Source organism: Camelina sativa, chromosome 17, assembly GCF_000633955.1.
Source record: "Camelina sativa cultivar DH55 chromosome 17, Cs, whole genome shotgun sequence".
In the NCBI taxonomy this organism is placed as follows: domain Eukaryota; kingdom Viridiplantae; phylum Streptophyta; class Magnoliopsida; order Brassicales; family Brassicaceae; genus Camelina; species Camelina sativa.
Window position 1 is genome coordinate 17,309,629 of NC_025701.1, and position 17,225 is coordinate 17,326,853.

Below are 17,225 nucleotides of genomic sequence, written 5' to 3' on the forward strand. Positions count from 1 at the left end.
AAGAAAATCTAGTGAAATACTGAAATATGACTCTATTGTTGTTTGCATATTCTTGAATTTGCATTCTTATTGGAGCTCATCTCTAATATCTTTCATTGTCGTATTCTCAAATCACATCCAAAAATTACGAAGAGTTCTAAATGAGATAATTGCTTCTTTATATGTAATTGGTTTTAAAATTACCGTAATATCTTATTCAACTTCATCATTACCATGAATGATACTAGTAGAAGTTTCTTCTAAACTCTAAACTTCTAACATCTATCATTTTTACTTAAACTCTAAACTTAGCAATTACAATAGACAAGATTATAAATTAAGAAATTTTTTTAAAAATATGAATCATAACAAAAGTATCTTATTCTGTAATACATAATTTTCAAAATTATGAAAATTAAAAATCTCTTCATTATTAATTTATCGATAAATTAAAACTTCTTTAAATTAATAAAATTTCATGGTGACCTTATTAATTTATAGAGGTTCTACTGTATTGTAAATCATAACAAATGAATAATCAGACTATTGATTAGGCGTTTTGATATATCTTATGGCCATATGTGACAATTTTAGCTATAAGCCAGTCGAATGATAGTGCTAAACGAGACGAAAAAGAAAACATAAAACAAACTAAATAAAACAAAAGTATATATAGCGAAGCCAGCATAACGATAGAAAAGGTTAGCTGATAATCCGTACATGTTCTTCACGGATTGAGAAGACTTGGAGAGGTCGTGAGATGTACGCCGTTTGGCCTCTTGGGAACGAAATTTTGGACTAGTTTTAAAAGGCTTGGCTTGAGTTGCATTGCATCGTTAATGCTAAGATCTTCTATATAGTCTACAAAGGCGTAAACTTTGGAATTATGATCGGCCAGAACACCTTGGATTTCAACACTTTGGAGAGTGTTCCTTTCCGGACATAAAATGGATTAGATGCATATTTCATTGACAAAAAAAATGTCACCGGTAGCAGTCATCCCAGAAACAGAAAGATCCCCTTTATGTATAGCAACAATACTCTCATCGCACAAAGTGTAGGCATATTTCGACCATTCCTGTTTATCAACATCCTCTAGAACCCACAAACTCAACTCAACAAGAAATCCACCATTAGGAGCCAACCTCTTCATAATGTTAATCCCACCTAATTTCCCCTTATAGTTTATCAATCCATCAAAACCGTATTCTACGCCTATGTACTTGAATTTCTCATACCTAACATCAAAGCAAACTATCACATCATCATAATCAACATCATCAAAATCAACTTGATCAACTTGATCAACTCGAGCTGAGTAATACAAAACCCCATGGATGCAAATATTTTCCCTACAAGGGAGATGTTCAAAAGGACACTGGATCGTCCTCCACCTCAGTTCCTCAGTTCCCAGTATTAAGATATAATGACTTAAATAAGAAACACTAATGACCAATACCTTAAATTCCTTGTAAAGAGGATCAAACCCTAAATAGCTATTCCTTGAAATACCTCTAAGTTCAGGTAGTTCAGGTAAGATAACATACTGTCCTGTGAGAGGGTTACACATCACACGCTTTGCATCTTCATCTTCCCTTGGGATGAATATATTACGAAAATTACACGAAAATAGATAAATCCAGAGGCATAGCTACAATCGTAATCGCTTGTGCCTTTAAAGAAGTTGGTATGAAAATCAGTGGCGGCTACTACAAGAGAAGACTTCTCATATGGATTCTGAGGCTGAGGCGTTGAGTAAAAACTCCAATCAAGGTGTTGGCTGACCACAAATAAGAGAGGTGGACGAGCCGAGGACTTGGTTATAAACAACTCGGTGAAATCATGACGGTAAAGTGTGAACGCCCATAGCGCAACGACACCTACCGATTGATTTTGTAGACAATCTCGAGAATATCTCGATAGCGAGATCATCTGGAATGCATGGAATCAAAAGTTTTTCTCCTAACCATGGTCGGACGCAGAAACATATTTTGACAATACAAGTCGCACAGACTCGCTCTATAGATATATGTATCGTTGAGGATTATTATAAAAAGTTCGACCTAACTAGATGATGTTTATTTATCTAATTAAGAGGGGGTGGTGGACTTGAACCTATTCAGGATCGGCATTAACCTAAGGCCCAAGATGCATGGACTTTTAACCATCCAATTTTTTAATATACTTTTTAGTTTTACTTTTGTGTTGATCGAAAAATATTTTGATGGCAAAACAAGGTTTGCAAATTCAGCAATTATATGGTGAAAACTGAAAACAAGTGAGGTTGGTAAAACCCTTGATTTGAACAACTAGGTTCACTCCAAAATTCAGAAAAAAACCCTTGAACAAAAGGGGTCCAGAAAAAATGTGATAGAGTCAAACAAATTCATTTCACTTAGGGTCTAAAAAAAATATTGAGATGGGACTGAAAACAACTCTCCTCTCATATTTGTGTTCATATAGTAAAATTGGTAATGTTCAAACAACATTGTGTTCATATAGTAAAATGTAAATGTGTCCATTCAAAGAGGAGCGTATATGCTTGGTTTAGCATCAAGAAGAGTGGTTTAACGTTCTGATCTGGAGTGTGAGAAGTAACAGAACAGAGAGAAAAGTATCTTCAGGATGATTAAATCTAAACTCTTCCTCGGCTTCAGTGACAAGAGTTTGAAAAAAATTAAGGCAGGTTCAAGTAAGAGATTGGCACGGTGCATCTTTCCTTGAAACATATGTTACTGCCAGCTTGAGCTAATTTTTTCCATGTGAGATTATTTTCTAGTTGATTGCGCTCAGAAATAATCAAAGCAAACAAGAATACAATAGAGAGGTCTTAAAAAACTTATAAACATTACTAGAGAAAGGAAAAAAAAAATGCTAAGCAAAAATAGTGGTAAATGAAAAGTCACGGCCAAAGTAGCATAGAATAATCAAATTAGCCAACAAAAAAGTCGACACCTAAATTACCCTTATAGTTTATCCAAAGCAATTTATAAATGTCATGTACTTGATCGCGACCACAAAGGAACTTAACATCAATAAATTTGAATTCTCAGACCTAACATCAAAACAAACAATCACATCCTCACACTTTTCATCACCACCACCATCGGAAGTTTGAACAATTTTGACAGCGAAGTGATACAAAACCCCATTGATGCAGTTATATTCCCTTAGCATGAGAAGAAGGATAATGGGTAAAGGGACAATGGATCTTCCTCCATCCCTTTTTTACAGTTCCTACTGTCAGAATTTCATGAAGATCAGAACACCATGGATAGGCAATGAACAATGCCTTGAATTGCTTGTCAATCTCGGATCATACCCTAAAAAAGTTTTGTACCTCATCAAGAAAGGTAAGATGGTGTACTCTCGGGTGATACGGTTACATAAGACAGGCACTGCATCCTCATCCTCCTTCTTTGAAATCCGCACGCTAGAAAAATAGGTCAAACCAGTGGTAACGCAGAAAACATCAGTTCCGATAATTAATGAGATCAGTTGGGATGGAATCTGAATTTTCTCCTCTTTTCATGATCATTGTGTTATACTTGGTTATCTGATGGAGAGAGAGAGTACAAAACATCCCCTAGGGCAAACATCAGTTTAGTTTCGGTTTAAAGTCATAAACCAATCAGTAACCTTTGTTATTCTGTTTTACTCGGTTCATTTAGTTCAGACTGAGTAAAACAAATCGATTTGACCTAAACGTACCATCACGTGTCTTCCAAGTTCGAAACTTGTTGTGGTTTCACGAAACTGTGGCGTTCTTTTATTTTCTAGGTACATTTGATGTGGTAGTCAATTTGTATGTTTCACTTCTTGATAAAGAGTGGAATTAGCTTAGAGGATACAATTGTGAAGAATGACAGTGGTGGTCCTGCTATGGACGTCATGCTACGCCTACGTTGTAGACTTGTAGTTGTTCTGTTAAGAAACAGAGTAGATAAGAATAAGTTGGTATTTTTGATTATTGATGATTTGCATGCGGTCTCTCTCACAATGAGTCAATGATGTAAGAGTCTTGGAATATGTTTTCTCTCAAGATAGTGAATCGTTTGGAATCTTCTAACCAAGTTTTGTTATAAATATTCGTGGGCATTACGTTTTCGGTTTGTTTCGTTCATCTTTAGATCCGAGAGATCAAGATTCTAATAGTTGGAGAAGCAAGAATGTTCTATGATATTGTTGTAGCTCCAAGTTATACTGCTAATTAAGGTCTTAAGTCCTGAAAGAAAAATCAAAAATCTTGAGCTAGGCGATTTTATGAAAACACAATGTCGACAAAACATTCACTTGCTTCAGATTTCCAAGTAACGTGTAACACAATTAGGGCATGTAAGTCANAAAAAAAAAAAAAAAAAAAAAAAAAAAAAAAAAAAAAAAAAAAAAAAAAAAAAAAGATTGTAAGGTAAGCCACAAACAGAGTGATATGGCTAGGTGGCTAACACATTTTGTAATATTGTATTTTTCACTAGTCATAAGGGAGATTCCCCTGTTTTTAGTCGTAGACTTTGTATCAGATGTAGAGTTAAATAAAATTCAATATGCTTATACTAAGAGCATTCACAATGGTGATACTCACTTACTGAGTGTCAAATGAATTTAATATTAATTGTTTTTGCATAATTTAGTTAAATAATTAAATTATGCTTGTTTTTTAAATTAAAACCAATCAGAATGAGGCACGTGGCACATGAGTGTCTAAAGAATGTCTCAAAGTGTCTTAGCGCAGACACGGGATCACATTATTTCTCCTCTTTTCCTTTTTTTATTATTATTTTCTTTTGCAGACACTACCTAAAGATGACCAATGGGAATGGTGTAAGACGTTCTAACCTAGTAAATGATTCAGATTAATATAAATTGACATAAAAATTAAACTTTTTGACTGTTGAAACTTGAAACAAACATAGCTATGATTCTATTTGAAGGATCGCCATATTAGCAGAAGACAATATCACCTTTTATGGATATCAAAAGCTTGTCCTATTTCAAACTCCATGAATATTGTCTTTTGTTTCATTCTTTAGAATCAGCTTTTTGATTTGTCCATACACAGTTAATCAAAAAAATATTTCGGATCAAACAGATTTAGAGACAAAGAGGAAACCACAGGGAAATATATTGTAAATCATAACAAATGAATAATCAGACTATTGATTAGGCCTTTTTGATCTTATGTGACAAATTTAGTTAAAAGCCAGCAGAATGATAGTGCTAAACGAAACGAAAAACAAACAAAACGAAACAAAAAATAAAATAACTAAGCCAGCAGAGCGTAAGAGCAGGTTAGCTGATAATTCGTACTTGTTAGGCTCCTCGCTCTTCACAGATTGAAAAGACTTGGAGAGGTGAGCAGATGTACGCCTACGTCGTTGTGGTTTTGGCCTCTTGGGAACTATATTTTCGCCTACTAGTTGTAAAGGGTTTGACTTGAGTTGCATTGCATCATTAACACTAAGATCCTCTACATGGTCTACAAAGACATTAACTCTTGAATAACAATAAGCTCCTCCAACACCTTCGATTTCACCTTCGATTTCAAACACTCTGGAGAGTGTTAATTTCGGGATTAAAATAGAAAACATCAAACAGTGCAGACGCAGATTTCCTCGCCAAAACAATTTCACCTGAAGCAGTCACCCCAACAACGGATAGCTTCTCTTCTTTGACCTTAAAAACTTCACTATGATCAGCCGACAAAGAGTAGACATAGTTGGACCATTCAGGCTTCTCGACATCTTCTAGAACCCTCAAAGTCAACTTAAGAAGATATTCACCATCATAAGCATAATCCAAATGAAGCCCACATAATTTCCCCTTATAGTTTATCATCCCATCAAAATGGCCTTCATAACCGTTTGCTAAACGGTCAACGAGCTTGAATTTCTCAGATCTAACATCGAAGCAAACTATCCTTTTAGAGCATCCATTAGGATCATTAGTATCATAAACATAAGCTAAGTAATGCAAAACCCCATTGATGCAAACGCTGTCCTCAAAACCCCATAGACAATCATGTGTAAAAGGACATTGGATCTTCCGCCACCTCAACTCCCCAGTTCCCAGTGTCAAAATATAATGATCTGTATCATGACTAGACATGAACAATACCTTGAATTCCTTGTTAACCGGATCAAACCCTAGGTAGCTATACGAAGCACCTCTAAGTTGAGGTAAGATCACATACTGTCCTGTGAGAGGGTTACATATCACACGCTTTACATCTTCATCATCCCTTGGGATGCGCATATTATGAAAATAGATCAAGCCAGAGGTATAGCTACATTTGTATTCGCTTATGCCTATAGAGAACTTGGTATGAAACTCGGTGGCGGCTACTACGGGAGAAGACAACTTCTCATATGAATTCTGAGGCTGAGGTTGAAGAGTTGAGTAAAATCTCAACTCACTGTATTTTCCTACCCCAATTAAGAGACGTGGACGAGCCGAGGACTTGGTTAGAAACAACTCGGTGAAATCATGACGGTGAAATCCTGACCTGATTGGAGCCAATGAATTCCACAGCTTCGACACGCAGCGGCACCTAGCGATTGATTTTGTAGTCAATCTCGAGAATATCTCGATGATGAGCTCATCTGGAATGGAATCAAAAGTTTTTCCACTAACCATGATCGATCGAACAGGAGGGAGATACGTATAGTTTTGGATTAGTTTTATTAATAAAAGTTCGACCTAATTAGATGATATTTATATATCTAATTAGGAGAGAGTTGTGGACTTGAACTTTTCAGAGATTGGCACTAACCTAATTAAGGCCCAAGAAGCATCGGCCTTTACATGGTCATTAATTATATCATTTCATTGGTTTTATTTCTTTGGATTCAATTTCCATCTCAGATATTAATGACTGTTTTGCTTGACTACCAAACAACATCATCGACTCGTCAAAGAAGAACCGCTTGGTTTAGAGGAAGAGTAACTTAAATTTTACATTGCTATGATCATCATTGATGGCAATTATTACATCTCTGTATTGAACTTTATTTAGTGGACAAAAACGAGGATGAGAAGGGAGTGGTGGTTCAAGTAAAACTCTCAGCTCTTGAGGCCTTTTTTAGAATTAAAAGTAAAAAATACATTCAGTAGCTAGTGTCTTGCTGATAGCCTAGCAAGTGCAGCATCTCTGTATATATTAGCTGGTTACGTGATCTACAAGACTATTTTAATCTTCTCTAAAAAGCACAGAACATCAAATTTTGAGTATGATGATCTTGTTCTAGGTGAGCAACAGAACAACAGTCCTCACTTAATGATCTTCTCTAGATGATGTTGATGTGCTCTGTTCTGGTAGGCGTATAGATGTTGCAACATATGTTGTCTTCATAACATCAAACCTAAGATTCTCTATATGCATGGTCTACAAAGTAGTAAACTGTATGATCATTAAGTGAGGACTGTTGCAAAATTTATTTATTTCGATAATCATCATGTAAAACTGAAACCGCCCATTGAATTGATTAGATTCAAACTCTTTCTCCGCTTTTCCGAGAAGAGTTTGAAACTTAGGCTTGAAAAAAGCAAGAGACTGGCACAAATTAGCGATTATAAACAGCTCTTATTTCCGGTATCAATCTAGTAATTTTGTAAAAACAATGTCAAAGGAAACAAGAATACTATTAAGTACTTTCAAACAATAACATAACGAAGAGTAAAAGAATCTGAAGAAAACACAATGTAGATAAAACTTTAATTTGCTTTCAATCTTCCAAGTAACGTGTAACATAATTAGGGAGTGATATGGCTAAGTGGCTAACGCTTTTTTTTTTCTGTCATCAGAGAGATTCCTCTGTGTTAGTCTTAGTCGTATACTCTGTCCCACATGCAGAGTTAAATAAATTTCAACAGGCTTATACTAACACTATTTAACCTAATAATGATTCAATTTTATATTAAAAATGTAGTTGAAACAAACATTTCTATGGATATTTGTGGAGTTAAATTACAAGCTTACATTGAAGTTGAAGCCATATATATAGATTCCAACTCAAGTCCTTCACATTCTTAAATCATTCTTGTCACTGTGCCATTAAAACTTTTGGCTACGTTTTCAGTGGTGAGAGCTCCTGGTATGGTTTAGAAACATCGTTCGGAAGCCAGAAATTAATTAATGTGGGATAAAACATTAGTGCATGTCAAAACCAGAATGAAAGAAAAGAAAAAGAAAAAAAAAAAGAAAAAAATACTAACAAAAATTGTATGATAAGAAGCCAAACGGAGTGACATGGCTAAGTGGCTAACGCTTTTTGTATTGTATGTTTGTTTCACTTGTTGTCATCAGAGAGATCGTTGTAGACTCTGTTTCAGATGCAGAGTTAAATAAAATTCACTAGGCTAATGCTAATACTAACACTTTCTAGCCTAATAATGATTCAGATTTGTACATAAAAATGTAGTTTTTTTGAAAGTTGAAACAAACATTTCTATGGATATTATTTCTGGAATTGAAAGCTGACATTGAAGTTGAAGCCATAGATTTATATTCAAACTCCTTCACATCCTCAGGATCATTCTTGTCACTGTGCCATTAACCTTTTTGCCTGCGTTTTCAGTGGTTAGAACTCCTGCTATGGTTTACAAACATTGTTGAGGGAGCCTTGTCGACTTGTTCGTTTTGAGATCAATAGTGATGGAGCCAAAGAGGAAACCACAGGAAAATATATTGTAAATCATAACAAATGAATAATCAGACTATTGATTAGGCATTTTGATATATCTTATGTCCATCTGTGACAATTTTAGCTATAAGCCAGTCGAATGATAGTGCTAAACAAGACCAAAAAACAAACAAAAAACAAACTAAATAAAACAAGAATATATATAGCTAAGCCAGCATAACGATAGAGAAGGTTAGCTGATAATCCGTACATGTTCTGCTCCTTGTTCTGTGACTTGGAGAGGTCGCGAGATGTACGCCGACGTCGTCGTGGTTTTGGCCTCTTGGGAACGAAATTTTGGACTAGTTTTACAAGGCTTGGCTTGAGTTGCATTGCATCGTTAACACTAAGATCTTCTACATAGTCTACAAAGGCGTAAACTATGGAATTATGATCCGCCCGAACACCTTGGATTTCAACACTTTGGAGAGTGTTCCTTTCCGGACTGAAGTAGAAGACATAAAATGGATTAAATGCATATTTCATTGACAAAACAATGTCACCGGTAGCAGTCATCCCAGATATAGAAAGACCCCCTTTATGTATAGCAACATTACTCTCATTCCACAAAGTGTAGGCATATTTCGACCATTCCTGTTTATCGACATCCTCTAGAACCCACATACTCAACTCAACAGGACCTTTAAAAGCATACCCCACCTTAATGTTAATCCCACCTAATTTCCCCTTGTAGTTTATCAATCCATCAAAACGGCATTCTACGCCTATGTACTTGAATTTCTCAGACCTAACATCAAAGCAAACTATCACATCCGCATCATGTAGAGCTGAGTAATACAAAACCCCATGGATGCAAATATTTTCCCTACAAGGCAGATGTTTAAAAGGACACTGGATCGTCCTTCACCTCAGTTCCCCTATTCCCAGTGTTAAGATATAATCACTATAATAATAAATACTCATGACAAATACCTTAAATTCCTTGCAAAGAGGATCAAACCCTAAATAGCTATACGAATAGTTATGCGGAATACCTCTAAGTTCAGGTAAGATAACATACTGTCCTGTGAGAGGGTTACACATCACACGCTTTGTATCTTTATCTTCCCTTGGGATGGACATATTACGAAAACTACGAAAATAGATCAATCCAGAGGCATAGCTACAATCGTAATCGCTAGTGCCTTTAGAGAAGTTGGTATGAAAATCAGTAGCGGCTACTACAAGAGAAGACTTCTCATATTGATTCTGAGGCTGAGGCGTTGAGTAAAAGCTCCAATCAAGGTGTTGGCTGACCACAAATAAGAGACGTGGACGAGCCAAGGACTTGGTTATAAACAACTCGGTGAAATCATGACGGTAAAGTGTGAACGCCCATAGCTTCGACACGCAACGACACCTACCGATTGATTTTGTAGACAATCTCGAGAATATCTGTGGAATGGAATCAAAAGTTTTTCTCCTAACCATGATCGGACGCAAACACATATTTTGACAACACAGACTCACTCTGTAGATATGTATTGTTTAGAATTATTATAAAAAGTTCGACCTAATTAGATGATGTTTATTTATCTAATTAGGAGGGGGTGGTGGACTTAAACTTATTCAGGATCGGCATTAACCTAAGGCCCAAGATGCATGGACTTTTTACCATCCAATTTTTTATATACTTTTTACTTTTATTTTTGTGTTGATCGAAAAATAAAAAACAGAGTAGACTTGTAGTTGTTCTGTTAAGAAACAGAGTAGATAAGAATAAGTTGGTATTTTTGATTATTGATGATTTGCATGCGGTCTCTCTCACAATGAGTCAATGATGTAAGAGTCTTGGAATATGTTTTCTCTCAAGATAGTGAATCGTTTGCAATCTTATAACCAAGTTTTGTTAGAAATATTCGTGGGCATTACGTTATCTGTTTGTTTCGTTCATCTTTAGATCCGAGAGATCAAGATTCTAACAGTTGGAGAAGCAAGAATGTTCTATGATATTGTTGTAGCTCCAAGTTATACTGCTAATTAAGGTCTCAAGTCCTGAAAGAAAAATCAAAAATCTTGAGATAGGCGATTTTATGAAAACACACAATGTCGGTAAAACATTCACTTGCTGAGTTGCTTCAGATTTACAAGTAAACGTGTAACACAATTAGGGCATGTAAGTCAAAACCAGAAGAAAATAGGAAAAAAAAAAAAAAAATTTCAGTGGTATAATTGGATGTCAAAGACATTTATTATTCTTTTCTTTCGTACTCCATATCGAATTATTTTTTTTTTATTATATATTATTTTCAAACCGCTGACATCCGCCACAGTGTAAACCACCGCCTATCAGGCCCCTTTACTCAAATGTTATCCAAAAGTTATCTAAAAGTTGGTTTATTACTCATATCTAATAATTTTTTAAAAATTGCTCAAATGTTTAGTGTCCTGGGTGTAATTACAATTTACGCTTTGGGTTTAGTTTTTCGATTTTGAGTAAAAAAAAAAAAAACAATTAAAATACACATTATTTTTGATTTTCCACGTCACTAGTCAGTTTTTTTTTCCCAGAATCGACAGTTTTTTGTTTATATCTAATAAGAGGAAAGTGAACAGTTTCCACTGTTCACAAACTGCGAAAAAAAAAAAAAACAAAAACTCTCTCTCGTCGTCTCTCGTCGCCAAACCCTAGTTCCGCCGGCGATACTCTGTCTTTGTCCACTCTCTCGCCGTCATCTCTCGCCGTCTATGCTCGCTCTTTCTCTCTCTTCGTCGTCGCACTTTCTTTCTTTGTCGTCGCTCTCTCTCTTCGTCGTGTTCGTTTTCGTCTACAAACATCTTTGTTTACGAGTTCCGGTATGTGTCGAACCTTTGTTTTCGAGTTTTCCGACTGAATGTGGGTTTTATCGATGGTTTACGGCTGATTGTCTTCGTTTACATATGACGGCTGATTTGTTAGATCTATTCGATTTGATGGCTGATTTACTGTTTGTTTTATGTTGCGGCTGAGTTATTTTATGCTTTACGGCTGATTGTTGCTGTCGTTAATTTAAATATGACAGCTGATTTGTTAGATCTATTCGATTCGATGGCTGATTTACTATTTGTTTTATGTTGCGGCTGAGTTATTTTATGCTTTACGGCTGAGTTTTGTATTGGTGACTGAGTTATTTTATGCTTTACGGCTGAGTTATGTATTTGTGGTTGAGTTATTATATGCTTTGCGTCTGTGTTTGTTATATGTTATGGCTGATTTATTTTATGTTTTACATATGAGTCAGTCAAATGCTTTGGAGAACGATTTAGGAATACAAAAACAGAAACTGGTGGCATATTGTTGCTTCAATGGGGTGGAAACCGTACACGTTCAACAATGGAATCCGTAATTGCTGAAGAGATCAGAGTTTGGTGAGGTAAGGTTTATTAGTGGTTGAGTGATTGTTTAGTAATGGCTGAGTTATGCTTTAGTGATGGCTGAGTTATTATTTTGTAATGGCTGAGTTATTGTTTAGTGATGGCTGAGTTATTATTTAGTGATGGCTGAGTTATTGTTAGTGATGGTTGAGTTATGATTTAGTGATGGTTGAGTTAAAACTTACTGATGGGTTTCATAATCTCTTATGTTACAGCTGCGTGTGACTAAAATGGTTATGAAGGATGATGTAAGCGAACTATTTCATACGTGGCCAGATCAAGAAGATGACCCAACACTTGATCGCCTTATCAAAGACATACATGAGGATAAGTTTGTTAAAGGTTCTTGGGATGTTAAGGGGAGTGATAAGAAGAAAAAGCTAAAAGCTAAAACAGCTTTTGAGTCTGAATTCCTCCCGTAAAGAAGCAGAAAGTCCAGAAGGTGGAAGTTTCCAACAGTCAGGGTGGTGAATATGGTTAAGGAGCTGCACATAAGAGGAAGAAGAAGAAGAAAGGAATAAAGGTAAGTGATATGGTGTATAGTGAGTTTATATTATATGTAATATTTTGTTAGCTTGTTTACGACGGTTTGTTTATTTGTTTAGTGTGCTAGTGAGGAGGAAGATGCTGGAGAAGATGTGTCGGTTGGAACTCTCGTTGAGTTGGTGTCTAATTTAACCTCAAGAATTGACACCTTTGATAAAAACATTGCAAATATGTCTGTGAATCTGGAGAAGAAGATTGGAAATAGAATAGAATTAAAGATGAATGAAAGATTACAAACCAGGTTTGGATCTTTTGCGAGTGAACTCAAACAGATGAAAGAGCACGTGCTTTCCATGGGTGTTGGGCAAACTGGCCAAAACACTTTTGATGCGTGTTCAAATTTCAAAATAAAGGACCTGGTACCACCAGACCTTCGGGCAAAACTAGAGACACCAAAAGGTCCACCAGGAGTTCCAGGAAAAATGCAACAAAACTACTCTGTCAACAGTTCTCCGGTAATGTCTGAATTATATTAATTTTATGGCTGATTTTCCAGAATGTTTAGGTTGAGTTATCATTATCTTTAATTGTCTTCGCTATGTTATACAGGTAGATGGCAGTGGTTTGGCTGGGATCAGTAAGAATCTGAATAAAGAGTTTGATAAAGATGATCCTTTTAATTTCATTGAGAAGTCTCCAGCTGCTATGAAACCAACTGCTATGAAACCAAATCAACAGCCTTACACGAGGAAAAATACCAAAGATGCAAAGAAGGACAAAGAAATAGAGGCAAAGAAGGCCAACGAAATAGAGGCAAAGAAGGCCAAAGAGTTGGCGGCGGCAGAGAAGGCCAAACAGTTGGCGGAAAAGAAAGTAAAAGCCGAGGAGGTTGGAGATAATGAGCAAAAGAAAAGAAGTAGAAAGACTAGTAAGCCTACTGCTGTGAGGCCGTTGCAATTTGTAGCACCTATTTTGAATGAGGGAGAAGCTGAAGCTGGTGCAAACGCTGGTGCCGACGCTACTAACAGTAGTGTATGTGGTATGACATCTGAGTTTATGGCTGAAAACAAAACCCTTGAACCTGAATCTGAGGATGATGAGGAGGAAACGATTAGGCTTGATAGAAATTAAAGCTTTAAGGCTGGAGAGTGTTAAGCTATCCCCGGATGGAAGTGCATTGAATACACAACGGACTGACGTGCATGAGGAAGAACTGTGTACCTGGAGGTGGACTGTATGATTCTCTGGCACCAGTTGATCCGGTGCAGTTGAAAAAACTTTTTGAGTACCTAAAGACAGCCGAGTATGACCCTTTAGACCCTTGTTAATCACAGCTTGTTAATATTATATTAACAATTGTTTATTTATATGTTAGGAATCAACCATTAGGCGAGGCAACACTCAATATTGAATTCTATAGGACTCTCATCACCGAAAGAAAGAACTGGCCAGAAGATAAATTTGGGTGGCTGTCTGATAAAGTAAGTTTAACTTGATGTATGAGTTATTATCGTTTACGGCTAAGTTATAATACTTGATGTCTGAGTTATTATGTTTACGGCTGAGATATAATACATAATGTCTTAGTTATTATGTTTACGGCTGAGATATACATAATAGTTGAGTTGTTGTTTACTACTCAGTTTTCTGTTTTACAGCAAATGAACGCGTATATGAGACTCCTCAGGGTTAGGTAAAAACGAGATCCCTTCCCATTCCACAACAAACGCATTGCATTTATAGACTCGTGGTTCACCAGTACGATGATTCGTGACTATGCTCAGTTCGAGATAAAACCCAAAATGTTTAAATTCAAGGGCAACAGTTATGAAGAGTTAGTTAATGGTTTGATTCCATGAGATCAACCGTCTAATTTGAAGTGGATACAAGATGTGGATCACCTGTTTATTACTCCACAAACTGGAGGCGATCACTGGGTGGCGCTGCACGTGGATCTCATCAGGAGGCATATTGATTGCTATGATAGCATTTTGGGACAAGCAACCAAAAAAAGTGATATTAAAATTCTGAATGCTTGTAGGGCGTTTACGCGGTTGATTCCAGCAATGATGAACGATATAGTTCCTCACAAATTTCGTACACCTACTTTTTGTCAGTTCAGTTTCAGGAGGAGGAGTGCCTCCAAGGTCCCTCAAAACGTACAGGTTGGTGACTTTGGCGTGTACGCTCTAAAGTTTGTAAAATGTCTAGCGCTTGGTTTGTCTTTCGATGGCATCTGTGATCAAAATATCCAGGCTATACTTGTTAAAATGGCAGCAGAAATCTACGATGAGGCACCTGATTTTATGTGTCCGTTTAAATAATGCATTATGTCCTTCGTTTTGTTTCTTTAGGTAGGAATTGTACTATGATATGTAAAACATTTGGATTTCTTTTGGTATGAATTGTACTTGGATATGTAAAACATGGATTTGTCTATTTTCGAAGTTATGGTTGATTTACGGTTAAGTTACGGCTGAGTTATATACTTCACACGGCTGAGTTATTAATTACTGTTGAATTATGTACTTTGTACGACTGAGTTATGAGATATGAAAATGTATTCTTCTTTCTTTCATGAGTCTTTCGTTCTGTCAGATTCCTAATAAATTATCTAATTAAAACGTTTCTCGATATCACAAAAAGTGTTGTTGGGGAATCGCAAAGAAACCATAATTTTGTGCCTGCTCAGATCCACACATAATAAATACATAAAGTCAGCTTTTCTCACAATATATTATTTAAATTAATTAAAGATTTTGAATTTGAATTTTGAATTAAAGAAATTAAAAAAATTCCCAATAATTGACTCATATGGCTGAGTTATCGACATAAACGGCTGATTTATGAAATATTTATAAATTAAAATTATTATAACTCAAAATTACAATTTAGAATGGAAAATTAATATTACAATCATTATAAGCAATAAAAAGTAATAATTATAGACAAAGAGTGATTTTTACACATTCTGATCAAAATGTGTAAAACGTTCAAAACATGACATTTAGGGGTTAGGGTTAAGGTTAGGGTTTGAGGTATAGGGTTCATATTTCCAACATTATGGGTTTTAATTTAACAGTTTGGTTTTGATTATATTGTGTTTGGTTTAAGATGGTAATTTGGATATACTAACAGTTTGGTTTTGATCCATATTCAAGATCATTTCTTCTTGAGTCTCAATGTGCTTCTTGGCTGCATCCAAGTCCTGCTTCATCTCATTCTTCTCCTCTTGAATATTGGCAAACTCTTCGCGCAATGCATCGGTCCACCACCTCCTGAAACCGCAGCCTTGACCGGGACCCTTATAAATAGTACATAACTCATATTACATCCCAATTTGTATAAAAAATCAAGAAGCAGAGCACAAAAATAAGATAATAGAAATCTTTACATCTGTGATTTCATACGGAGAACTAAAATAAAGTTTTCCTCTCGTGCTAGGATCATTAGAAGTGACAACGAAAACCACCACACCACAATTACACTTGACTGGAACACCCTTGTCGCGCCTCCGGATTTCGCCGTACCTCATTTTCATATTTATTTCCTTACGATTCAGCTCCTATATTACCACAAACACAATATTAAGATTCCGCTTTGAGATTTTAGATGGTACAGAGATATCTATCTTACAGTTTTCTCATCAGCCCTGGAATTTCCGTCACAAAGATCTCTCTGTGCCATCATCTTGACTCGATTACTAAAACACTAAATCACTAAAATCCCATCATTTATACTAAAAAAACAAATTGTACGACGTCGTTTAACAATAATATACGTGACGGCTGAGTTATGTACTTAACACGGCTGAGTTATGGTGTTACAGCTGATTTATACAACGGTCATATTAATGGTGTTACGGCTGAGTTATGCAACGACCATATTAATTTATTATATACCTTGTCGAGAATACAAAAAGTGTTGTTGGGGAGACTCAAACAATAATTATATTTCTTGTTAAGAACCACACGTGTAATAAATGAGGAAGATTTTAGCGATTTATTATTTAAAAGGAATTTAAAATTAAAATTTGATTTTTTGAATTTTTTTTTTAATAAAAGTATTTCTCTAACAATTGACTGATATGGCTGAGTTATCGACATAAACGGCTGACTTACGAAATATTTGTAAATTATTATTATAACTCAAAATTAAAATTTAGAATGGAAAAATGAATATTACAATTATTATAAGCAATAAAAATAATAATTATAGACAAAGAGTGATTTTACACATTTTGATCAAAATATGTAAAACATTCAAAACATGACATTTAGGGGTTAGGGTTAGGGTTAGGGTTAGAGCTAGGGTTTGAGGTGTAGGGTTCAGATGAGCAACAATATGGGTTTTAATTTAACAGTTTGGTTTTGGTTATATTGTGTTTGGTTTAAGGTGGTAATTTGAATATACTAATATGATAACCATTTGAAAACTTTCAAATTTTTGAAATTACTTTTCGGTTATTTTTGGTTATGAGTCGGTTAGATGAATATATAACCATAAATAACACAAAATATTTTATAATTAGATAGATTAACTTAATATAACCGACATCAAGCCAAATATAACCAAAATTAACCAAAAATACCAATACAAAAATACCAAAATGGGAAAAATTAGTTTTTCGGTTCGGTTTGGTTTGGTCGGTTATTTAGTCTTATAATTGGAGTTATGGGTGAGTTATAGTTTATGACGGCTGAGTTATCGTTTAGGGTCTTCTCAATA

General features: G+C 35.5%; 2 protein-coding genes across 2 annotated transcripts; both read right to left on the minus strand.

The window, feature by feature from the left end:
* LOC104759573 (putative F-box protein At1g30930) lies at window positions 5,299-6,612 on the minus strand. The gene has a single exon (XM_019238942.1). The coding sequence runs from the start codon at window positions 6,610-6,612 to the stop codon at window positions 5,521-5,523; it is 1,092 nt and encodes a 363-aa protein (XP_019094487.1). The 3' UTR covers window positions 5,299-5,520.
* On the minus strand, window positions 8,708-10,105 carry LOC104757485 (putative F-box protein At1g31090). The gene is made up of 2 exons (XM_010480232.2): window positions 9,653-10,105; window positions 8,708-9,102 (listed from the first exon to the last, which is right to left on the minus strand). Exons 1-2 carry the CDS (start codon window positions 10,086-10,088, stop codon window positions 9,038-9,040), a joined length of 501 nt encoding a protein of 166 aa, XP_010478534.1. The 5' UTR covers window positions 10,089-10,105; the 3' UTR covers window positions 8,708-9,037.

Excerpts from the sequence above, each read along its gene's own strand:
- LOC104757485 (XM_010480232.2), bottom strand. The coding sequence starts at position 10,088 with ATGGTTAGGAGAAAAACTTTTGATTCCATTCCACAGATATTCTCGAGA. Across the intron at positions 9,103-9,652 it reads TATCTTACCTGAACTTAGAG|TCCGGAAAGGAACACTCTCC; the intron begins GTATTCCGCATA and ends CTTCTACTTCAG.
- LOC104759573 (XM_019238942.1), bottom strand. The coding sequence starts at position 6,612 with ATGGTTAGTGGAAAAACTTTTGATTCCATTCCAGATGAGCTCATCATC.